This window comes from Lathamus discolor, chromosome 1 (genome assembly GCF_037157495.1).
Source record: "Lathamus discolor isolate bLatDis1 chromosome 1, bLatDis1.hap1, whole genome shotgun sequence".
Lineage (NCBI taxonomy): Eukaryota > Metazoa > Chordata > Aves > Psittaciformes > Psittacidae > Lathamus > Lathamus discolor.
The window spans coordinates 133,741,525-133,767,444 of NC_088884.1; the positions used below are offsets into that span (position 1 = coordinate 133,741,525).

The following is a 25,920-nucleotide window of genomic DNA, read 5'->3' on the forward strand; positions in this document are numbered from 1 at the left end:
AGGGAAGCTTTGTGACTTTTCCCCGTTTATTTTCTCGGGTTACTCAGCAGTGGGTGTGTGTCTGTGGTTTGGGGTTTTACTGTTTTGTTGGGTTTTTTCTTTCCTCCTCACCCTACCTAGGCAACCCTCTCAGTTCAGGCTGCTCCAGCATTCTGGGATTTCATTTGCCACGGAACTTGTATCAACAAACTTGTACCAATCAAACATGTCCTGGTTGAACAGGACATGAGGATCCTTGTTTGTGCGCCATGAACTGGTGGGTTTCTAGATACAAATCTAGAAACAGCAGCATTGTTAACATGCTTCAGTGAATTGGATGATGGTAGATGAAATCTGTCATGTAAACTTAAGCTTACTGATACTGCTTTGATTGAAAAAGCAGGTTCACAGGGCAGTACTCAGTTATGCAAGTTCAGCTGACTAGGTGCGTAAGCAACTTATTTTAACAGTTTCCTCCTTATTGCCACAACCACCTCCCCCCTGCCCCTTATACTCTGTGCAGCCCAAATACCTTTCCCAATGTTTTCTTGCTTCTTTAAGCTGAAACACAGGAGGCAGAATTGCTTATCCATGTCGCAAATTAACATCAACTGTATGAAGTTATCCAAGTGCACTTATTTGTGTTAGCATGTGTAGGAGTTTCCCACCCGTGTTGCAGAGTGGTGAAACATTTGCTCTATGAAATGCTAGTGTTTCTGACTTGCTGCTGATACAGATGATAGTTTTATGGCTGTCTGTCACTTGACTGCTTGACCCAGTGGCTGCCATATGGTGTTGATACTTAGCAGAATTAAATAATGAAGGTCTGTTACCAACATAAATCCAGAAATAATACTCTCTCTGTTGCACTCTTCATGATGGATGTGTTGTGTCCTTGGAGTAACAGCCCAGAGAGACCAGCTTTGGAGAAGCTTGTGCATAATGATGCTGTACATCCTGGTGCACTCTCCAGTTTTGAGCAGGTGAAGCTTTGACTGTAATATAAAGGCATCTTCCAACCTGAATATTTGTATTCCCTGTCCTTGTGCAGAATCTGTACAAGTTGCAGTGTTTGTTTTTTCCACTAACACATTTTTAAATGATTGTAGTGGAAAGCCCCTTTATCTGCATGTTCTCCCAATTATTTTCTGCTGCAGATTTGCATGTCTTTTACGTGTGCTTTAACCCAATAAATAGTATTTGATAGGTTGCTGCCCACAAAACTGGGGATCTGGTTGTAGAATGACTGTTTAAAGTGTACCAGATCCGAGCAATGTCCTTTCAGCATGTTGTGATGCTGCTGCTACTGCTTGTATGCAGTTCAGGTTTTCCCTCCATTAGACTTATACAACAGGTGAAGTGAAAGCCTGAAGGGTTAAATGTGAATGAGCTGTATTGCAGACTGGGTAGTTTATGCATGGCACCACATCCTAGAGATTCCAGAGAACCAGTGTACAAACAAGTTGTCTGGCCAAGAGGGTAGAACAGTGAAAGTTAATGTGTGATCAGTCCTTGTGGAAGACAGCTGACTCTCTCAAAAGCCTGTCATAGGAACAGGAAGGCAGTTTTTTGCCTGTTAATCCTGTAGCTCCTGTTGTCAGTTAGTCAGGGGTTATGATCTAGTTTATTATAAAACCAGGGTGCTGCTTTGTCTGTCTGTAGCACAGAGACAGTATTTTGCCAGTGTGTGCAGTGTCCTCTAGTTGTGTATATCTCTTGTCTTGGGGGGAAGCTGTAACAGAAGCAGAAACTCAATGGGGAACATCAGGCATAGATGTGGCAATGGGTGTGTAATGCTTCTGTCGCTGTGGCACTGATTTTGGTCAGTCCTGACTTGTAATGAAAGCTAATGTTCTCTTACAATGTATAACTGTAGTTCCAGGGTGTCTACAATTATCTGATAATGTATATATGCTTTACTCTTGTGGGAAGCTGTCAAGTCAGCCAAGAGTTGAAATGGGAGAACTGTTTTGAGAGGCATTTGGAGTTACAACACTTTTCAGCTCTGACTGAAGCTTTGGTGTCAAGGTTTAGCTATACTGTAGAGCAAAATGTAGGCTGTAGTAAGCAGCATTTGGATTTGATGCCTGTTTAAGCGACTTGATTCAAGGAAAAATACTAAAATAATGGATTTGCATGGCTGAGTCTTAAGGAATAAATTTATGGTTCTTTGTATTCCTGTGGGGTCTCAGAGGGACCAACAGGACAATTTCTGTGTGGGAGCTTCCAGTCCTCCTGTTGCCCTGCAGATGCAGAACCCTCTGCAGGAGTGCTGCTGCTCAGGGTGCAAGCGGAGCCCCTTCCTCAGAGCCACGGTGGATCTGCAGAGAGCCAGGCAGCAGGCTGCACATCTGGATTCCTTGCAGATGGCCTGGGTGAGATCAGTAACCTTGCCCTGGCAGCCTTTCAAGCAGTGTGTGCCCACCTCCCGATTTTCTAGAGTCCTTCACGCCCCAGGTCCTAGTGGAATTTTGGCTCTCGCAGGGCTGCAGGCAGCCTGTCGGCAGCCATGTGAAGCGGCATGGGGAGCTCGTGCTTTCCAGAGAGCACCGACTGCAGCCTGCTACCTAATAGTGTTGCATAAATCAAGCTGTTTTCTCTGAACGGGTCTGCAAAGCTGTCTCATGGCGTCTTTCATGTCATGTGTCTGTTGCAGAGGTGCTGTGCTGTGTTTAGCCGTGCAGGGCTGGTCCATCTTGGATTTGGAGGCTTGCGTCTTCTGGGACTGAAAGGCAAACAAACAGAACAATATAGAAATAAACTCTTGTAGCAGGACTTATCTCAGTGTGGAAAAGTTTCCTTTGTAGGGAATGTAACATTTTGTGAATATAAAACCTATGCGTTGTGTGTTTTCTCCTGAGGCTACAGCGTTTGGAAAGAGTGGTTGTGAATTGCCCAGTTACTCCAGATGCCAGTTGTGCAACACTGCAGGTGAAATGTTGGTGAAACTTAGGTTTGATAGGATTTAAACTGCAATTCAGCAATACTTACCAAAAATCCTCCACAACCAGTGCACCTTTAGGAGTTTCAGTTGTTGGACTGGAGCTGTATTCTCCCGAAATATTACATCACATAACTGGCTTATTGCAGTTCTACTAGATTTTGTTCACTCTATGTAATTAGTAGTCTTTAAAGAAAAAATAAATTGTAGTAACAGCTATTCTTCAATTGATAACTCCAGCATTTTCAGAATTAAAATGCTCTGTGATGCTGTTGCTGTGCAGAAGGGCAGTCCTAATGCAGTGGTAGAATTCCTTGTACAGTAAGTGGAAACTGTGCTTGGCTGGCTCTAGTCTTTTCTGAATGAATGCCCATTTGTGCACAGCAAGCATCTTTGGGTCCACTGCGAGCTGATTAAACTTCTTATCTGGTTAACATGGGAAATCCTAAGCATCTTGATTAAGTCCTCAGTTTGTACTGCAAAAGGATATCATGGAAGAGAACTGCTTTTTCAGTTGGTGGAGACCCTGTTGATCTGCTTTTTCAGATGAATTAGGTTATAGACTTGTTACATAGAATAATCAGCTAGAGTAAGTAATGCTGCTGTACTTACTGTATCTTGCTTCACTGCAGATTATATTGGGAATACTCCAAATGCTCTGTAAACTAGTTCGTATTATATATCGATGTTAAATATAGCCAGTTGCTGAACAGTTTTAGATGGAGACCTGAAAGGGCACAGGAGCAGATGATTATTTCTGTGGCCTTAACTATCCAATTGCATCAATGCAGTCACTGCGCTAGCCAGAATACTGATAGTGTCAGCTACATGTTGTGTAGCACTCATGCTAGGGCTAGGGGCACAGATGCTTCATAAAATAGTTCAGGAACACAGAAAGTCTTGAGTCAGCACATAATCTTAAGTAGTTTCACTGTATGCTGCCTAGCACATTGCGGTATATTTGCTTGGCATTAAAACTTGATTGTAAAGACAAATATTTAATGCAGGAGTTATTTCAGTGGTAATGGTTAAAGCCATCTCTGCTCTGACTTGCCAAATGAGTAAGTTGTTAGGAAACAAGAACTATTTTATTTTCTTCCCTCCCAAACCCCCCCTTTTACAACTGGTATTTTAGCCACCAGCTTGCAGCATGGTGCTGCTTCTGCAGAGTATTTCTGCCTTTTTTTTTGTGCTTTCTGTACTTCTCAGTCAAGAGGAGATTAGCAGCAGACAAAGTTTTCACTCGGGTATCTATAGACCTAATACTCGGAGGCCATATTTTAACACAAAAAGTAAACAAAAAAAAAAACCCCAGGACAAAACCACCAAAACACCAGCAGCAGCACCCATCTTTCTTGAGAATCCAAGGTGTAATGACTGTTCTGTGCTGCTTCCCTGTGTACTCGCTTCTCTACTAGATTTGTCTTCAGCTAGAATGAGAAGCAAGTGAAGAATATAGGGCAATTTAAAAGGATTGACAGCGAGGAGAAACATATAATGGAGAGTAGAAAGGTTGCTGAGAGGACTGGCAAGTTATTTCTGGATAGGTCAGCCCAACTTCTACTTTGAATGGTTAAAGCTTGTTCAAAGAAGGATGGGCAGCAAAGGTGCTGATGGCTGAAATTTCTTTAAAGAATGAGAAATGACAAAGAATGTACAGTGAGAGACCTCAGGAAAGCTGGTAGATACCTGAAGACTATCTTGAAACTTGAGGATGTTCTTGAAGAGCAGAAACCTTTTTTGCTCAGCTTTAAAGTTTCACTTATTTGGTGTATGCAGGTGGCTGGGCAGACCTAGCACACAATTCACAAAGCATTTTTGTTCTTTGTAATCTATTACCACTGTGTTTCCTACACAGATAATATTTCAATCTTAGAGGGAAAATTTGTGTCAGTAATCCTGGTTCGCTGTTTCCTAACTTGAAGATACCAAAATGAATAAATGTACCCTTTGAATGGTAGTAATGGAGAAAATCAGTTTAACTGAATTCCAGGAAATGGAGAAAGTGAACAACATTTGTAACCCCATCTAGTCAAAGAACTTGAACACTGATTATGCTTGTTGAACGTAGGCCTCTGACCGTCTCAGTCTTGTTTGTGCTTAGCTATTCAATCTTCCAAAAAGGGCTTTAATCTCTGCCTTCCAAGGAAGTGCCATAATGAATGTGCTATTGTTTGCTTTGTTGGGGTTTTTTTGTTTGTTTTTAAGGTCCAGCTTCTTACTTTCATTTTGACCTTGCTTCTGCTAAGCAAGTTAGTTGTGATAAAATAGCTAAATCCCCTTCCCCCAAAACCCACCCAACCAAATGAAAAACAACCCCGAAACATCTTCCTGAAAAGCTGATAACTAACCAGGAAGTAATAACTTCATGTCACTCGTACAGGTTCCTAAAGAGTGACAGATTGAATATTGATCTCCTGGAAAACCATGGACAGCTGTTGTTTATGCTGGCAATTGATAAAGGAACGATAAACAAGTATATAACTGACCATGTGTGCAGTTGTGTGTTGCACCATTCTTTGAAACCCTCATGAGTGGTCTGTGCCACTTTCAGCAGTGAATGTGGTCTTAATGCAGCTACAAATGAGAGCCTAATTAAGTTGTAAGAGATTTTAGGTATTAGGAAAGCTTTCTTCACCAAAAGGGTGATCAGGTATTGGAACAGGCTGCCCAGGGAAGTGGTGGAATCACTGTCCTTGGAAGTGTTCAAAAACTGTAGATGAGGCCCTTAGTGACATGGTTTAGTGGTGGTGTTGGCAGTGCTGGGTTGAAGGCTGGATATGATGATCTTAAAGGTCTTTTCCAACATAGATGATTCTGTGATTCTATGCTGGAATACCCAAGTGACGTGTGAGGCTTGTTGGTATTCTCATCTGCACATTCCAATAGGTGGTTTTGGTTTTGTTTGATCATGCATTTAATCAAAAATAGTAAAGTATATGTGTTTACTTGCACTGTCTTAATAGCTGTCATTTTTCACTGGCTTGTGTAAGCTTATCTTTATTACTTCCCTGAGTTTCATCTTGTCAGTTGCTGTAAAAGAGAGTAGAGTAAAGGCATGTGCCTTTGCAGAACTTCCTGGTTTAGGGTGTTGCACCTCAATATCCCAGAAATACTAGATGCCATTTCTAGCCACTGTTTTTGAGTATCCTTATTATCTAAGTAAAAGATGGACTTAACTAACTTGTAAGAAAAGTCCCTGGACCAGTCTTCCATTTCTGAATACAGAGTTCTGCTGGAACTTAGCTTACAATAAAAATCTGAAGTAGGCAGTTATTAAAGGAAGAAAAATTGTGTTACCAAGACACTGTATAAATCTATTGGAATATCTGAGTGTATTTTGTGCTTATAAATAATAGTCTGAGCTTGGAGATGGAGACAACAGCCTAACATACTTAAAGACAGGCTAATAAGGATGGCCAGAGTTTATGAACAATTAAATAGGTAAGGAATCTTCATCTTAGGAAAGCAACAACTATGGGAAAGGAAAAGAAGGTTCCAAAAGCAGCTGAAGCTTTCCACTGAATTGATGCTCTGAGGACTACAATGACTGGAGGCCGTGAGTCTGGGGAAAGTGCTAGCATTGCTCTCTCCAAACAACCATTTAGTCACTAGTAGGAGCAAACTACTAGAGTAGATGTACCTGTTAGCATCAGCAGTTGTGTGCTTTGGAGTAGTCTGATAGTATTGTGTCATGGTTTGAACTTGTGGGGAGTCAGCACCTCTTGCACAGCTTTAGGATGTCTGATTTCTGCAGCTGTGTGCTCAACAGCCTTTCTGCTTCTTCCATACCTTACTGCCAAGATTTAAAATTCATGCTCCTTGGTTACTATCACTTGTATGTTCTGCTGGTGCTTAAGTCTTGAAGCAGGCTGGCAAATAGCTAAGTGGAAGGCAAGACCTGGTGGTCCATGGTAGTGAAAATGTTACTGCTTCTTCAGTCAAATGTGCTTGCGCTATTGCTTGCAGACCTAACTTGTACATAATTTCTGCTTACCATAGCAAGTGTCTCACATTGATCCTGTTTTTTAAAATGTGCTTTGAGTAAAGCACACAGATGTCACTTAGCTGCCCTGTGGTGGTGGGTTTTTTTGTGATAAACCAGCACCTTCACAATGCCAGCACCGATGATACTGCGTGTTCTTAAGCAAGCAATGCCATTAGCACATGAGCGCTTCAAGGAGTATGTTGTACTTGTTATAAATGGGTGATGTTTATTTTAGCAGCTTAACTCGTCCTCTCTTCTAATAGCTTGAATTATGCTTGGCAACAGCCTAGTTCACATCAGGATGTCGCATTACTGAGGCTGTACAGTGAGCTCTGGAACTGTGATCCTGTGCAAATGCAGTGTCACCTGAAATCACGTGTTTTCCCAATCCTTCCTGATGGAACCATGTGTGAGCAACACTGGACAGAGCATTTTGGGAGGGATGCCTCGCCATGGCAGACTCCCTCTTTCCTGGATGCTGCCATCTCTGCCTTCAGGTGTATGTGCTGAAAAGGTCAGACTTGTGTAATTGTGTCATGTTCCAGAGCATGGTCAGGTAAACTAGTTGTAGTGCACGTTGTTAGACATATGAAATGCCTTAAATGATTTCTGACTTCAGTGACTGTGCTAATCCTGACTATGCAATACTGTTTCCTGCTGAAATACGGGTGCTGATAATGCATTTTGTCTGGTATCAAAGCGTGTTCAGTTGGTTAGAGGTCTTTTAGACTGCCTTCCTGCATGTCTGGGCACACCCTCTCCTTTCAGATTTATTCCCTACCCACCCTCCTTTATACAGGCTGCACAAACATAGCTGATGGCTTTGAGTAAACGGCGTCTGGTGGTGTAGGTGAAAGAACCGAGTGGGGTACAAGGAAAAGCTTAAATTATCACTGTCTACATTGTGTCATTAACACAAACCGACTTGCATTCTTGTTGTAACTTGTAAACTTGTAGCTTGGATTACTGATTGTAACTGATACGGGTTTGATTCCTATTTACCCAGTACTGAATGAATCACTGTCCTGCCCTTTTACAGCACATCCCTGGGTGCCCCTCGTAGGTTAGTAGAAGTGACAAGATCTTGCTGTGAGCCCAGTTCTGCATGTTGCGGTATATTTCTCCTGATCTGGGGCTGCTGGCAGCTGCTCTCTTCTCCTTTTAGGAGAATCTGCTCGCCAAGCTCCTGTTAGCCCAAGCTCTCATATCTGTTGAGGAATAGGAAAGCTTAGAGCTCTGGTAATGAAGACTTTTTTTACAATGTGTAAACCCTTGAAGCCTGCAACTGAAATCTGCCAAGTTGAGCTTTGCTGAAGGCACAAAATAGTCGAACTCTTGTGCTGGACTACAGGGTGTTGTGGAGGCCAGGCATGCATAATGCTTGTTGATGTCAAGAAACTATTTGAATTTATTAGTAGCATTTAGTTTAGAGGTTTGTAAGTCATTATTTGCCAGGAACAGTGTATTCTTGGGAAGGAGTGTTCTTGAGAAGGGCAGCAGTTTTGTACATCTGCGACTGGCCTCTCCTATGGAGGAGATGCCGGCGGAGGTTAACTTTTCATTCAGCCTCCTATGGCAGATCTTAACTCTAAAGAATTTCTCACCACCAGGAAATGATCTCATAAGCTTGATGAACATAGTAGTAACTGCAGAGTTACAGAATGTAATTTTTTGAGGACTAATGTTCATCTAGGTTACAGTTTTTAATACAGGATAATTAATCCTTAGAATACCTCACTTTTTATGCAGGACTTTAAATGTGGAAGTGAAGCTGTAATTTTAGCTGTTTTGGTTGCTCATGAAAGTATTTATTACTAAAGTGAAAACTTACTTTAAAAATAACTGAATGAGGTGATTATCCCTGGCAGTGTTCAAGGCCAGGTTGGACAGAGCCTTGGGGGTGGGATGGTTTAGTGTGAGGTGTCCCTGCCCATGGCAGGGGGGTTGGAACTAGGTGATCTTAAGGTCCTTTTCAACCCTAACTATTCTATGATTCTATGATTATTACTATGTGTTCTCTAGTTATATGGCAGTCCAGAGCACTGTGTGAGCAGACTTGGATATATGAATGTGTACATCTATATATACAACTGTAACACATTCTGTGTTTCTTTGCTCAGTCTCAAAATGACTTCTATTTTTCTTGGAATTTTTTCAGTGTTGACTGAATCAAGGTTTATTTAGCTGTTTTTGTTGGTTTTGTTGAAAATCTTGGCGTTATCAGCTATGAATGCTGTAAGCTAACATGTCATTCTTTAAATTCTTGGGATCTCAGTCTTGACATATTGAAGTTCCCTGTTTACTATAGTGAGAAAGCTCTTGAAAGAGGTAAGACTGCTGGTTGGATCTAAGCTAATGCTGAATCAAAATGCCGTCTTTAACATTTTGTTGCATGACTAGGTGAGCACGATGTGTTACGGGCTAGTCTCCGGACAAGTAGAAACCAGTTTGAATGTGTCAAAACAGCAGTGAAAGCAAAGTCTGCAAATATCTTTCAGCAGTTGTGATTCTGTGATTGACTTAAATCAATGGAAAATTATTTAGGCCAGGTTCTTGCCCTGCCTTCAGGGAAGACCTTTCTGGAAGAACTGTTGAATCTGCCTTAAGTTTCCTAATGGAAGTACCCTCAAATATGAAATTGTTTGTGCTTCTTTAGGGACTGAATAATAGTGGGTAGGCAAAGGATCTAGACCAGCCTTAAGGAACCAGAAGATTTAAGGTAGTAAAGCTGTTTGATCCCGGGAGAGGAGGAGGGTGCTGTCTGTTCTTGGTAGTTTGTTGGTTCCTTGTTCCATGATCTTTTTATCCTCAATATGAGGCAGATGTTTGGAGTCCCATGTGAAGACATGGTTATGGGCCAGAGCCCACTCTGGCCCATCATGAGCATGCAAATTCCTGCAGCTCTACAACTGCCTTAATTTGTGTGCTGCTTTTGTACTCAGCTGTTCACAGGCCCTGCAGCCCCTCTGGAAGGCTTTATACTTTTAACTGATATGAGACAGGATTTATTTTGAATGCTGTGATTCCAGCTGAAGAAAAGAAAGTTAAAGGAAAATGTCAAATTTTTGAAAGATGCATTCTTCCTTTTAGTAACTTACCTTTCACCTTTTAGTGTGCTGGGTTTATTTTTCACTTTCCAAAGTATTTGTTGATAAGAGTTTGTTTTCTTTCCACTGCTGTGGTTTCCAAAATGGTTTCTAGGGTTTCTGTGAGAATTTGAATTGCTTTGTTAGACAACAAATCAAGAGTTACTTCTCTGAAGTTCTTCCCAAAGCAGGCACTGATTCCCTGACCATATTTTTGTACAGGAATTATTCTTCAGTGTGTCTAACAACCATAGCAGAAATAGTTTGTAGTTTGTTTGTTTGGTTTTTTTTTTTCTCCTTTGATCTTGTAGCTTCCTTGACCTGTCTTGGGGTGTTGCAACCACTTTTGTCACCGTGGTTGAGAAGGTTGATAGTGCAGATCAAGTATTCTGGTTTTGCCAGCTCTGGATTTTTAGTCTCTAGGGACTCTGATACTCCTTGTGGTTACAGTCAAATAATTTCAGATTTTAGCACGCATATTAGTGTGCATTATTCTGTCCACCCTGTGTACTTAATCCTGATGTTCATGTCCTGCTACTTTCTTCCCTCCAGTTTCAAATATGTCATTATATCATTATGCTCATTTAAGGACGTCGCACTCTGGTGTCTGCATTCTAGTTGAAAACCAGTGACTTGTTTGCTCATTGTTTTTGATGGGAAGTGTCCTCATTCTTCTGGTTTCTTTTTTTGTTTGCACAAGTGTTGAACACCACCACCCATCTGGAGTGATGGATTCAGCTCTCCAGTTTCCCTGTTCTTCGGTTGGGAACCTCACCTCTGTCAATGAGCAACCCTAAAGTGACACTTAATTGCAATTGAGCAGAGGGTTCAGAAATTGCTTGGCAGTCAGGGAAGCAGAAATTGCTTGTGAAAGTTAGCATGCACAGACAACATTGTTGTAAAAGCCTAATCTGCTTAAGGAAGTTGGTCAAAATGGCTGTGCTTAATTAAAAATCTAGTAGTTTAAGGATGCTTACTATCTTAAAATCCTGGTTTGGCTAATAGTTTTAAATTTTATTGTATTTATTTATTTAATTCCAGAATTTTTGAATCCTCTTGGGAAACATGAAAACAAAGATCTACTTTTTAAATATCTTTCAGGACACTTGACGCATTCCAGAGAAAAGCTGGGTTTTTTGGGTGTTTTTTACTGCGAAGTTCAGAAGAATCTGCATTCTTTGGGATTTTAAATAAGTATAAAATGAAAACAGTTTAAAGCTTAGCCTTCAAAATGAATGTTGAAAAGTCAGATGACAAAGCGGAGAATGGCTTGAAGTCTTCCTTACTTATAAGGGATGAAAATGGAAATAACTACGCATGTCACAGAGCTGCACCTTCTTCAAAGAATTGTACCGCAGAGACAGACGATAATTCGACTGACCAAAATACAGTGACTGAGCATGAAGATGATACCACCATTCCTGAAAATAACAGTGACTTCAGAAGTATTCCTTTAAAACAGCAGGGTATTGAAGCACTTCATCTGCAGAAGACACCTGGTAAATACAACTGCCCAGGAGCGCTGTTGGGAGATGCAGATGCTGCATATGAGTCTTCCATGACTGAAGAGACTTGTGAGTATCCTTTGAACTGTGACTTGAAAGAAGCAACAAACTTACTGAAAGGTAATGTTGCTGTGGCAAAAATGCAACGTCAGAGCATCAAACAATCCGTGCCTTACAGTCAGACTGACTCTGAGTGTGTATTACCTCCTCCTGCTTCAGAACAGAACACACAGTCCCTGGTAAATGACAGGGCATGCTGCCACCTGACCACATTGGATGTTACTAATGTTATAGGTGAAACTCTGGGAACTGGTCAAAATGATGACATGTATCCAAGAGAAACACTAATCTCTTCTGAAGTATGTATGAGAGAGCAATCTGATAGAACCAGCTTGGAAAGAACACCTGATTTCTCCTCTGCAATAGTGGCTTCAGAAAGCCCAGACACACGTTCAGAATCTGAAGTGTATTGTCCTTCCCCTGCAGGCGTCAAGCACTACCTAAATAACACTAATAAGCCTGATAAAGAATCACAGGAAACAGAAGCAGAGTCTGTAAAGCTAGCTGCTGAATGTATAGATCCTTATAGGCAAGATGCATTATCACCATGTGTTAATATTAATGAAGATGACCAAGTCAAATCCTCACAGGATACGCCTGACCATGGTGAAACTGGGAATTCCAGTGCTAAAATGTGCATGGATGGTCCTGTAAATAGTGTGCCCCTTCTCCCACTAAATAAAATGGATGAAGAGCAATTATCGAAGAAAACCAGTGAATTCTTAACCAGAGAAGAGCGTATCTCTGGAAATGCTGCCCTTTGGGATATGTGCAACACCTCTTTTGTATCTTACAGCGTACCAAAATTAAAGAGGGCTGTTACACCTGATCTGAAATGTGAAGCAACTTTTGTGGTCTTCAGTCCTATGGCTGATGAAAGCGATCCAGCTCTACGTACTTCAACCCCTAAAGAGCTATCAAAAGATACAACTTTCTGTGTACCAGCCTTGGTGGAACCCAGAGACAGGTCTCCCAAACTGAGACCAAATGAGGCATTTGTAGGAGGGCATAATAGACAGCCTTTGCGTAAGGCTAGTTCAGGTCAAAGTGCCGGAAAAACGGTGGGCAGGTCTCCTATTGTGTCAACAATAACCAAAGCAAAGAAATCGGAGATTGTTAGTTTTCCCAGACCTAATTTCAAAAACGTTAAGCCAAAGGTTATGTCTAGACCTTCTCTACAGTCAAGAGACAGTGCAGCCTTTAAACAGTCTCCCCAGTCCCCCCAGCTATCAGCTGGCTCTTCGCCCTCACTGGTTGCTTCCCCAAGGCGATTATCCCCCTCTATAAAAGGGCTGAAAAAGAAAATAGATCTTACTAAAGATAGTGCAGTGGAATTGCCTGTGAATAAACCCCACAAGCTACATCTTAACAAACACCTCTTCACTAGCCAAGATGTACATGCCACAACACATCCCAGAAACGCTTCCCACAAGGCTTCAAAGACACCTCTGTTAAAACAGAATCCGGAAGACACTGGCAAAGCAAACTCTACCCATTCGGTATGCTCCTCTGCTTCTGCTGCGCTTCCAGCATGTGTAGAGAACTCAAAAGAAATGCTGAATGATAAAATGGAAAGTTCAGGCTCTTTAGTGCAGCCCTGCACTCAGAACACCTACCTGGCTGGAGGTGAAAGTGAGCAAAACAGCAACATGGGAATCTTTCCGGAAGCAGCCTTGTTAAAAGATGTGGCCAATGAAACGTTTGACCTGCACTCTGTTCCTTTGGTAAGCTTTTTTTTCTTCACATAATTATGTTTTGCACACTTGATAAAAGGGAATTCTGCATTGCGCAGTGCTGAATGGAAATGGGGGAATGGGTTTTGTGTCCGTAGTTGTAACTGTAGCGTTGATTTCTGAGGTGAAGGCTTTCCCTAATAAAGGAAACGAAGAAATTGCACGTTTACAAACTGGTTGCACGCAAGTGCAACTTAGTGTCTTCAGCCTTCATCTTATGCCATGGCATAAACAATTTTTTTGGTAAATTCCTTTTAGGACAATGCAATTGTTAAGATTTATAATAAAAAAACAAACGAGTCTTAATTTTGTCAAACTGGTAAAATTTTTGCTAAAATTGCATAGCAGAACTTGGTGAAGTTTTTGAAATATGCCTTTTAATATGCACATTCATCAAGGTAATTCTGGTGGTGCTGTAACTTTAAATAGATGTTAAATTGCTATTTTCAGTATTCCATTTCAAAACATGCTTAGAACTAAATTGCACTTCTTAAATTTGCTTACAGAAATGTGCATATATTAACAATAATATTAACTCGTATAAAACCTGAAGACCTGCAACTCGGTCAGGCGTTTTACTTTTAACATCTTAATTTAGCTGTCTGCTTTGAATAATTTGGGAGGTTGTTTATTTAAAGGAGAACTGGGACTCATTTGAATAGTTAAAAGTAGCCAGGAAATATTTCTCATGCAGAGGGCATATACCTGGTTGTGGGCAGTCAGCCAGCTGGAAGGTGCGAACTTCCTGGCCGGGAGGTATGCGTGTGCTGGTTGGTTGGGAAATATTTTGGGATGAGTCAGCTGCCTGTCAGAAGAAACGTGCTGCTTCCAAATACTCTGAAAGAAGCTTAAAAGAAAAGGAACTGTGGGAAAGAAGCAAAGAGCTTCGGGATCGCCCCAACCGAAATCTCAGGAGGTAGGGACACAGAGTGGGAGTCCTGCTGCTGTATGGAGTGCCTTCTGTTGTTTGCTTGTAGATTCAATAGCTGGTATTAAGACAGTGAAATGGAGGCGTTAGCTTTTACTGGTAAAACGGGTGTTGTCTGAGTTTTTGTCAGGCTTTATTGATTTGCAAGAAAATCTTGAGGAAAAACTCATTGTATGGAGGAAGGTACTTCAGGTAAAGCAGAAGCAGCTATCCATTTTTGAAACATTACAGAAGAAATTAATAATATATATTATAATAAACTAACTTGAAAACATAAATGAATGTGAAAGCAAGGGTGGTCTATTTTAATGCTAAAGTCTTTCAGAGCTTAGATTCTGCTTCACTCCTTCCTTTTGGTGCTGAGGGTTGAAAGAATGCTTTTAATTCACTCTGTTGCTAAGATAGAAACCTTTGTGATATTCATTGTACTTCTGGTACCTGGAAATAATCAATAGACCAAACTCTCTAAAATGTGCAATAGACCAGTCAGCTGTACTGAACTTTATAAATGTTCTGAAAGTACAGATTAACTTCTGGAAAAGATGATGAGGATTGGAGTCAGAAGTGCAAAGTGCATTCATATAACCAGATTGCTGCGTATCAGCTTGAGTCACAAAAAAGCATATGAACAGCTGTCCATTTTCATAAGTTTACCAATATAGGCTTAACTTTAGAGCATGAGTGGTCATAAATTAGTGCCTGTATAAAATGGAACAAGAACTCTATAGGAATGGTAGAGGAGTACTACGTGTAAACAGGGTATAGAGGAGTACTACGTGTAAACAGGTTATTTTAAACCTGCCCTGGGTCTGCTCCTGAATTTGTTCTATCTGTAGCACCTGAATGTGAAAGTTTTTAACCTGTTTTTGTGTTGTAACATAAGACCTAGACTAAGAAACCTATTATACAGGCTGTGACATTTCAGGTAGTACGGGACAACTATCTTGTCAGTGCATTAACTTGCATAGTTGCTTGGTAAAGAATTCATCTTGAGATTGGGTGCAGTCATGTAATTGAATGGCTTAATTGGAGTATGGGGAGGAAGAAGTTCTGATGTAAAATAGCCTCTGTAACCTCTTGAGTGTGTTTGTCATTAGCAGCGATTAGCTTCAAACTAATAGTTTCGTGTTGCTTAAGGCCACTCAGGAGATGATACTTGAGGTTCTGAACTACGGATGTAGACAATGTGACAGCAGACAGCTAAGCATATCCCCTACCTGTGTTGTCAGTGTTTCCTTACACATGCTGCAAAGGGAGATACTCGGCTTCTCGCAGTGGTGGTGTGTGGGTTCTTTGTTGTTGTGCTTTTTGCTTTTAGGTTTTTGTTTGTTTTTTAAAAACCAGATGCCTTCTGTGAAGGATGGGACAACACCAGGGAAAAGCATGCCGAAGAAAGGTCCACTCACGCTACGGAGTGCATCAACTCCCAAGGTTAAAATGGTGCCATCTGTGTTGCCCTTGAAGAGAGGATATGAAAATAAAACTATCGGTGCAGTTAAAGCATCTCACAAAGGGGCTGTTCAGTCGTCAAGCTCTGGTAAGAGAATTTTTCTCTGGAATATTACCACTTAACCAGTTTCTTAAAATTAGGATATCATATTAAATGCTCTTCTAGAATGCTATAGAGCTGTGTTTTTGGTGCTACATACTAGTATGTCTAGACTGCAGATTGCTAATACATGGGATGAAAAAAGGCAGGTGACACCTCATTAGTGTAAAATCTCGTCTTGTGTTTAGGAAGATGTGGTACTAATAAAAGAAACAGTATTTAAATATTATTTATAGTTTTGTAGAATCATAGAATAGTTAGGGTTGGAAAAGACCTTAAGATCATCTAGTTCCAACCCCCCTGCCATAGGCAGGGACATCTCACACTAAACCATACCACCCAGGGCTTTATCCATCCTGGTCTTGAACACCGCCAGGGATGGAGCATTCACAACCTCCCTGGGCAACCCATTCCAGTGCCTCACCCCCCTTACAGTAAAGAATTTCTTCCTTATATCCAGTCTAAACTTCCCCTGTTTAAGTTTTACATCGTTACCCCTTGTCCTGTCACTACAGTCCCTGATGAAGAGTCCTTCCCCAGCATCCCTATAGGCCCCCTTTCAGATACTGGAAGGCTGCTATGAGGTCTCCACGCAGCCTTCTCTTCTCCAGGCTGAACAGCCCCAACTCTCCCAGCCCGTTTTCATACAGGAGGTGCTTCAGTCCCCTGATCATCCTCGTGGCCCTCCTCTGGACTTGTTCCAGCAGTTCCATGTCCTTTTTATGTTGAGGACACCGGAACTGCACACAATACTCCAGGTGAGGTCTCATAAGAGCAGAGTAGAGGGGCAGGATCATCTCCTTCGACCTGCTGGTCGAATAACCTGCTGGTTATATGACCTGTTTGGTCATATAACAGAACATTGCAGAATTAGAACTAGAATTATTTGAAAGATGTAGGACTGAAGAGGAGAAAATACAGGGCTTGGGTACAAAGCATTTATGATAAGCAACTGTATGCTATCCCAACGGGAGTGAGCCCTTATTTCAAGACATATATTGTTCAACCTAATTTCAGTACAGCTCTAGGTCCTCCCCTTTCTAGAAACTATAATTGAAAGACAGACTACTGCTTGAGTTGCTAATTAAGCTCAGACTGATTAATACCAAGGTTGGGGGGGATCTTTATATCCAGTCTGTAGGCCGCTGTTTAAATCCGGTGACTGGAAAATAAGTTCTGTAGCTGCACTGTAGCGAGTCAGGAAGGCTCTTCTAGGTTAGTGCCTTTTTTAATCAAGTGTGGTAATATAGCTAATGGCAAAGATATCCTGGCTATAAATGACTACACTACAATACAGTGTAATTTTGAAAGTGTCCACACCCAGTAAAACCTGTTTGGTTTTTTTTTTAACCTACTCAATCTAAGATTATAAAACAGTCCAGTCTGCTCCTTTTAATTATGTACAGGTGGTGAAGCATGATAAAATCTGTATCGGTAGTCCTTAATGGGATGAGTCCCTCAAAGAAAGTGGATATAGACTATTCACTGAATTGAGCCTTGCTAATGTGAGCAACTTGCTTGGTGAACTAGGTACCTGCTTGTAAGCCACCAATTTCTTGGAAGACTCGTCACCTCCCTAAATACCAGTTTAGAGTTTTCCTATCTGTAATTTTAGTCTTAGAAGAATTGCGATGGATATAGATATAGATGTATATTTGTCTCTTAGGTTATTAGTCCAGAGTAGACTTATGATACTATCACTAAAAATAAATGTAAGCATGGCTGGGTTATAGGAATAACTCTTGTCCTCATAAAAACAAGCCAACCAACCAACCAAAAACCAGATGCACTTTCAGAAGAAGTCATTTGCTGTTGAAAAGAAAAACTTTTACTCCTTCAGTTTGTTTAGCTAAACCTGTCCCTCTCTAACTCATTTTATGTTGAAATTATGGTAGTCAGTAGAATACCTTCTGAATTTTTCCTGTTGGAAAAAGGCTACTTAAGAGCATGAAGCAGCACCTCAACTTGTCAAACCTGGGGTATGATCTATGAGACCAGAATTCTGATGGTGCACATGAGACTAATTTTTTTAACTCCTTGTCCTCTCCCCAGCCCCGCTTCCAATGTGCAAAGTTACGAGCACATTCTACTCTCCATTTTGCTTATGCAGTGTTTTGGTGCTGCAGGGTAGGACTAGATGCATTAAACTGTGTCAGGTTAAGTTCACATCTTTTGCTAAGGGAATTCTTAAGCATGATTCCTTGCTCCCTGTTAAACAGTACTGGCACAAACAAGAAGATGGGAGTGCAGGGTGGGAGAAGCAAGGATGGGGAAAGGAAGGAGTTGCTTGGTATTGTTACCAAAGCCACACCGTGTTTTGTGGCCACACCTTTTAGGTAAAACTTGGTCTATTGCTGCCTACCCCATCTGTTTCTGAAGATTCTTGAAGCAGAACTGTACATATGCTGACTGCGGCCAAGCAGCAGCTTGTAAACCAAACCCAGTTGCCCGTTTTAGCTACAGCCTTCCTGTAGGGAGTAACTGTTTCTTCCAGTTAAGTAATTTGAAAACTTTGGCATTAAACTCGTGCATTGGTGTAATTCCAGCATCCGAGAAAAAGAGCTCGGTAGCTTTACAGTTGTTTGCTGTCAGGATTTCTCCGGACCACAGAGAGACTAGCTAAATCCAGGATGGAAAGGACTTCTCAAGGTCACCTAGTCCAGCCCTCCCTGCCTGTAACTGGGTCAAACACTGAATTCAGATTAGGTTGCTCAGGCATTTGTCAGTCTGAGTCTTAAAAATCTTAACGACCTCATTGCTCCTTGAGGTGCTAACATAACTGTAGCTAATTCTTAACCAGTTGCTGGCTGTGTCTGGATTGCTAGGGAGAAAGGAAAATCAGTGCAGTAAGTCCATTAAGTACTCTGATAGTATAGCTCTGTGTCATCTCTCGCATGTGTATGTTGAGGGAGAGAAGCAGTCCATCTGTCCAAAATGTATTGGACAGTGGATTGTGTGAGCAGTGGATTGTGTCATGCACTGTCATTTCAAGTGGGAAGTGGGAAACTTCCCTACAACCAAGAAATAAAAGAGAAAATGCCATGTATGAAACACTCATTATAAAATCATCGCAACTTGGCAGGAGTTGAGGTTTTGGTAACATTTTTTGTCTTGTAGATTTAAACCTTAAAGCTTTTCAGTGCTAATGCACTAACCAATAGGAAGCGTATCTTCTAAGGAAATTCCCCGATTCTCTTCTGGACCAAAGACAGCAGAAGGAGAGGAAAACTCATACCTCAAGTGTTACATTTTCTTGAGGTTCTTTGCAGAGCACATTAAGCTAGAAATAACTTTTTTATTAATTCCAAATGGTTGCTGACTACTTTTTGCTGGCATTGGTGTATCGTGGCTGGAACTTGGAGTTCTTTGCTGAATTAGGAATAGGTTCTCTAAAGGGTGAACCTGACTTGATTCAGTGTAGTGAAGTGGTTTTTGAAATGGCGAAGTCTAGAAATTGGGTCACAATTGTGAGATGCATCAAAATTATCTCTATTTCTCCATAACACGTAGATTTCTGTAATACTGGATGGCAGGCAATGCCTTTTACTATGTTAGTTTTCTATTGGGGAAGTAAAGCATTTATTAGAATTCAAGACACATAATGAGGTGTTTGAGTTACCTGGTTTTTACTGGAAGGCGTATGTAATTTTCGAACCCTGGTTCAGGACTTTGAACCAGTCCTGAAATGAAAGCAACTGTTGGTTTTGTTCCCAGCAAACACACACGCCTTCTAATTGGGTATACATAACCACTGTGGAGGAGTAATAACCTCCTAATAGTTGTGGTATTATGGTTTGGGAAGAGTGATGCCCTTCACTTGAAGCAGAAGGGGAATGGAGAAGCCAAGGAGCTTTGGTGGTCCCATGGAACATCACTTTTAAGTCCTGCTGTCAGCCTGCCCCAGCAGCCACACGTTACCACCCATGCAGCTGGGTGGAAGTGCTGTGACAGTCTGAGCCATAGGAAGTTGCTTGATTTGTGTTTGAACAGCATAAAATGGGATATAAATTACTTACTTTAGATCTAAAAATGTGAATGCTCACCATTGATGTTTTTTTCTCCTATTGCTGATTACAACCTACTTGTAAGTATGTAAAAGAAAGGAGCTTTATCAGCAAGTAAGATTTCTGATATGCTACAACTTCACCTACACTTCTGCCTTTAAATTATACTGTTGCTTTAAATTATTTCCCACTGTATGAAGTTTCACATGGTTACTGAATCTTAGCTGTGAGAGCTCTGTCAGGCCTTAAGTGTAACCGAAACTATTTGGGAATAGGAACACATCACAAATACTGTTCCTCTGTTAAAGACTTCCAGAAATTAATGGAAGCCATGTAAATTATCATTTAACCAAAATGTTTTTCAGTGTCTGACAATTACTTCTGACATTTTGGGTACCATTTTGTCTCTGACTTAAGTCACTGATACCTACATAGTGGCTCGCAGCCCAGAAAGCCAACCGTATCCTGGGCTGCATCAAAAGGAGTGTGACCAGCAGGTCGAAGGAGGTGATCCTGCCCCTCTACTCTGCTCTTGTGAGACCTCACCTGGAGTATTGTGTGCAGTTCTGGTGTCCTCAACATAAAAAGGACATGGAACTGCTGGAACAAGTCCAGAGGAGGACCACGAGGATGATCAGGGGACTGGAGCACCTCCCGTATGAAGACAGGCTGAGGAAGTTGGGGCTGTTCAGCCTGGAGAAGAGAAGGCTGCGTGGGGACCTCGTAGCAGCCTCCCAGTATCTGAAGAGGGCCTATAGGGATGCTGAGGAGGGTCTCTTTGTCAGGGACTGTAGTGACAGGACAAGGGGTAATGGGTTAAAACTTAAACAGGGGAAGTTTAAATTGGATATAAGGAGGAAATTCTTTCCTGTTAGGGTGGTGAGGCACTGGAATGGGTTGCCCAGGGAGGTTGCGAGTGCTCCATCCCTGGCGGTGTTCAAGGCCAGGTTGGATGAAGCCTTGTGTGGGATGGTTTAGTGTGAGGTGTCCCTGCCCATGGCAGGGGGGTTGGAACTGGATGATCTTGAGGCCCTTTCCAACCCTAACTATTCTATGATTCTATGATTATGGCCCTGTGCTTTCCTTATCTTTTCCAAGTGTCTAACCCAGTGGTACTCCCTGTTTCTCTTGCCAGTATTTTTACAGCATTTAACTAGAGTAATGAAAGCCTAGGCAGAGAGAAGGTTCTGTGTTTCCTCAAAGATTCTGGACAACTGAGACCATACAAAAACTTAATGATACTAAGGTCTTTTTCCAATGTTTTGCAGCTAAATGAAGCATGAGAAAAATAATTCCCCATATGCTACAGGAAATATGTTTTAAGTCGGGTTAGACCATAGCAGGTTTAGTGATACTTTGAAATACTGATTTGCTTATTAGTTCATCATTTCGAAATTCCTTTGGTTGAATTTTGGCTTGATCTTATGCTTATATGTGTAATTCAGAGAAGCTTCCAAAACTGCAACTAGAACAAGCTGTGACAGATTAAGTCTGTGTTCATTACTGAGCGTTGTTCCTGTTTATTGCACAAAGGCAGGCTTTTCATATGGAAAATTGAAACCGCATGGTTTCAGTGGGTTCTTCATACAGCTGGAAATGTATGTAAACTTAGTAATTCAGGACTTTGGTATAGCCTTTTGCAATACTAGTGAAGCAGAACCAAAACAATTCAGTTCCAGTAAGCATTCCCACAATCTTTGAGTCTCTGTGCTGACACTGACCCAGGAGCTAAACCCAACATGGTTGCTGTGAAAATCACTTTTCACCTTGTATTATTCCTGCTATCTACCGTGTGGCTCTTTAAAGTTGGATTGACATACTGCCAAGAGGAAGCAAAATATTTTAAAAGGCCAACATAACTTCCAGGTTCTCTGGCCTGGAACAGTTAGACCTTTTCTCAGAATGCTGGAATGAGGAGTTACTTGTAAGGCTGTCCATAGACTTTCTTATGAACAAGTCTGAAATGCACCAGTGTCTACAAATAAGGCTTAAAATTTTATTTCAACCAGTATTTTTATGCCTTTTCTGTTGCAGAACAGCTGGTTTCTTTTATGGATCCTAAAAACAGGTTTCTCATGTGCTGACTTATCCAAGGTCATTATTTATCCTTTTATTATTTGTCCGTATTATATAGTCTCCTTTTCATTTTATGTACTGCATATGTAGGGTTCATTACAATAATTAAAGCCTGTGTTAAAAGTGAGCTTTAAACTTCCATATTCCCCTTCAGAGGTGCAGGAAGGAGGAAACCAATGCATGGGTCTCCATGGAGCCTAAAGTCTGTAGTACGATGTAAATCTTGTCTGTCATCCCTCTTTTGGTCATCTTCACCCAGATGGCTCCACTGCACAGTGACTGTGTCTCATAACCAGTTCTTTTCTGTTCTCTTCTAATTTGCAGTATGAGGTGGGGGGAAAACTTACCCCATGCATCTGAAAAGACTTTTGTCCAGCTGATCATTTTGTAAGAGTTCAGAAAAGAGTGTAAGTTGTGAGGGTGTAGGAGCCTTGCAGGTCATCCTTTCTGTGATTGCTTGAGTTGGACTTCCCTGGTGACGTTTCCACTCTATTTTGCTGTCTCTTCCTGACCATTCTCAACGGGAGTGGTTTGTTGGAAGCAAGTTGAAGCTGTGCACATCCTTGTGCCAAGTATTGACCTCTAAGCCTGTGCCTCAGGTGTGGGTCATTCAGGTACTGGTCTATTTGCAATTTGAAGCCAGAAAGGAGCCATAAAATTATGTAATCTGAACTCAGTTTAGTCAATTTTCTTTCAGCTTTGGCTACATACACTAGTAGAAAAACTTCCTGTAACTTTGACAGCAATTTCCTTTTATTGTTTTTCATTAACAAGGAGCTCATGTCATGGGATAGATACTGCTCTGTTTTGCAAGCCTTAGCATAAAAACATCAATTTGGAATAAACTGTTTCCTATTTAGTTTTAGAAATCAAATTGATCATGAGAAATGAGTAAATGTTGAAGGGTTTTGTTTGTGAGGTAATACAGGATCTGTTATAATGAATGATGTCAAAGCAAGTTTATTGGTGTATCTTTGGTTTGGTATCCTTGGGTGTGTTCCTCTGAGGTTTGGGGGAATAGGGGGCTGGTGGTGGAAGCATTTGAAGATGAACTTAAATGATCTTTTTTCCCAAGTTTCTAAGTTTTCCAGTATTCTGTTGACTTCCAGCTTGCAGAATCAAAGAATCATAGAATGGCTTGTGTTGGAATGGACCTGAAAGATCATCTAGTTCCAACCCCCTGCCATAGGCAGGTACACCTCACACTGGACCAGGTTGCTCAAAGCCCCATCCAACCTGGCTTTGAACACTGCCAGGGATGGGGCAGCCACAGCTTCTTAGCAGATCCTGTTCTAATGTCCCACCGCCCCCATACTGACGAATTTCTTCCTAATGTCTAATCTAATCTACCATCTTCCTGCTTAAAGGCACTTCCCTCTTATCCTATCACTACATGCTGTCCCTCTCCAGATTTCTTCAAGGTTCCCTTTTGGGCACTGGAAGCTGCTCTAAGGTCTCCCCTGAGCCTTCTCTTCTCCAGGCTGAATGACCCCAGTTCTCTCAGCCTGTCTCCGTAGGAGAGGTGCTTCAGCCCTCTGAGCACCTCCATGGCCGTCCTCTGGACTCTGGGAGCATTCCGTTCTGTCAGCTTAGTTTCCGGTGCCATCAGTGGCCGTTCTGTTCCCAGACTTTTTACAGGTGACTTATGACTAGCCCAGTTGGGGTTTTAATGTGTTACTCCTGTAGCAGGAAGCATGACCATACTTGCAGAGGCTGATACTAACAGTCAACATATCAATGCTGCCAGAAATGTGGATGCATCTGTAAGAATATTCTCCTTAAGAAGTGAGGTGTGCACCATTTCCATTTCCCTGCAGGGAAATTTCTTGATGCTTAGTCATTTACTTGCAGGGACATGCCGGTGTGTCTTCAAATAACTCTTCACCTGTACTGGTTAGTTTTGAATTCTCTGAGGGAAGAGGTAAAGGAGGAAAGAAATAGGAATCCTTATCTTCCTGAAGAAAATTGTGTTTATGTTTTGCTACAGGGAAGTTCTTCCTTCATGCAAGGAATGCACAAACTCCTGCAGCAGAAATCTCAAAATACCTATAGGTAACATAGATATAACAGTTGCAAACTATCAAAAAAATCTCAGTGTATTACATGAGGGGGTGTGTGGTACAAAGAGCTGGACAATGACGAAAAGCGTAACAGGATGCGGTTGGTCGTTTTCTTTTGCTTCAGCTATTCTCATAGTGCATTGATTTGACTTCTTGTGCCCACTACTTGTAAGCAAATGGGGATTTCTGATAGCTGTGTAAAACTAGCTGTTGGGGGTTGTTTAAGTTGAGGTGCAAACAGCTTATGACAGACTCCTGGCAAAGCTGACATAGGCATCTTTGCTATCACTGTGCAGCTACCCATGAAGCTGGTGCAAAGCTCGTGTCTGGAGACTGGCTCTGCCTGGGGTCCTAGGAGGTGACAGCATGACTGTGCAGATGTGGTCTCTTCTGGGGGTGCTCTGGTTCAGCCTACAGAAGGAAAAGGCCAACATTGAGTCAGTCCAGCAGGCAGCATGGGGGCAGACACCGCTGGAGGTGGGAGAGCAGGCGTGAGTTTGGACTTGAGGATGGGAAGGAGAAAGGCTATTTGAAGGTGCTGGAGAGGTGACATGCAGGGAGTGGAGCCTGAGGGAAGACAGGGAAGGAAGAGTCTCTGGTAGTGGAAGGATTTAACTGGGAGGAAGTCTGCCACATTTCAAAGCTGAGACAAATAGGAAGGGAAAAAGTGAAATTTAACAGTAGTTGTACATGAGTGTTGTTCTCTTCCTCTGATTGAAAACACCCTGATCACTCTTCTGACAGCAGGAGTGTGTAAGAGAATTAAAACGGTTGGCTTGGTGTTTGTTAACTGCCAATATAATGCACTGATAATCAGTTTTTCAGTTTTAGTCCAAGATACTGAGCTGCAATCGGAAGAACACATCAATACCTACCCACATGGCTGCTGGCATCCTGGTTAAGTTTCTGGCACTAGCGTGATGCTGATTCCTTGATATCTGTGCCAAAGAGGAGCACTTCCCTAAGGATTGTAGGTGAATGGGAACAATACTGTGAAAGTCTGCATCAAATGGGAGTTGGGTCTTGCCTTAATAATGTAAGCTGTTCTCTGATCAGCTGTTATCCCCTAAAAAAAAAAACAACCAACCCTCTTTCATCTCAATATTTCAAGACCCACCAGTAACTTAACATTCCATGTCTTTGTATGTGTTTATGTTTATCAGTTGAGGTATTACAAGCAACGTGACATAAATGTGTCCTGCCTTTTCTTTGGTAATTTTGGTAGCAATTTGAGACTTTAAAAGGGAGTGATAACTAGAAAGGGGTTATCTGTGTATCTTTAGTAGAGTTATGAAATGTGCTGTAACCACTCTTTATTCCTTGAATAAACACTGATGTATATATATTTAGCATAATACAGTAATACTGATACTGCTGAACGGCCAGTCAGGCAACCTGGGGAGCTTGCAGCAGTCAGGAATCTGTTAGTACTGATTGCTCAGAATAGCAACCATAAATGCTCTTACAACTGTGTTAGGATCGGTGTGCTGGAAACAATCCGAAAGTCTAGTTTGTCATTCCATTATTTATTACTCCTTTCAATAGATGCCAAAAAATCATGTTTTCTTGAAGGTTTACTCCCCTTGCTTTACAAAGACCTTGTACGTTAGGTTTAGACTGCACCTTTTCATCATGCTTGAAATGTTTTGGTTTTTTTTTTTTTAAAGCTATGAAATTTAGCACTTCTAAAATAGAGCACTCTGGATTTTTAAACTTTCAGGGGAAGTCAGAAAAGCACAAGGCACCACTACTAGCATATGTTTATACTCTCAGTTTGATTTTTTTTTAGACTGCAGTGCTATTGAAGGAAGCTTTAAGTTATTCTTGACAATAACCACCTATGAGAAGGGTTCATATGAGCAGGTGACTATTTGAGTAAGGATCTGAAAGCTGACTTCAGAGCTTCTTGAAATGTGAGCTTTGTTCTTTGCTTATTTCCATTGCAATACCAGAGATATTTTAACATGCTTGAAGTAATGTGGCTGTTGCATAGAGACTTTTTTCTGAAGAA

The 25,920-nt window shown here is 41.4% G+C and overlaps 1 protein-coding gene across 4 annotated transcripts in view; it reads left to right on the forward strand.

The window, feature by feature from the left end:
- The window catches only part of MTUS1 (microtubule associated scaffold protein 1), a 119,581-nt gene that overhangs the window by 19,491 nt on the left and 74,170 nt on the right, over positions 1–25,920 (forward strand). For all 4 annotated transcript variants that reach the window (XM_065696371.1, XM_065696361.1, XM_065696378.1 and 1 more), the window contains exons 2-3: positions 11,096–13,283; positions 15,565–15,757. In XM_065696371.1, the coding sequence (XP_065552443.1) occupies positions 11,226–13,283; positions 15,565–15,757 (2,251 nt within the window). In that variant the 5' untranslated portion in view covers positions 11,096–11,225. The remainder of the gene's footprint in view (positions 1–11,095; positions 13,284–15,564; positions 15,758–25,920) is intronic.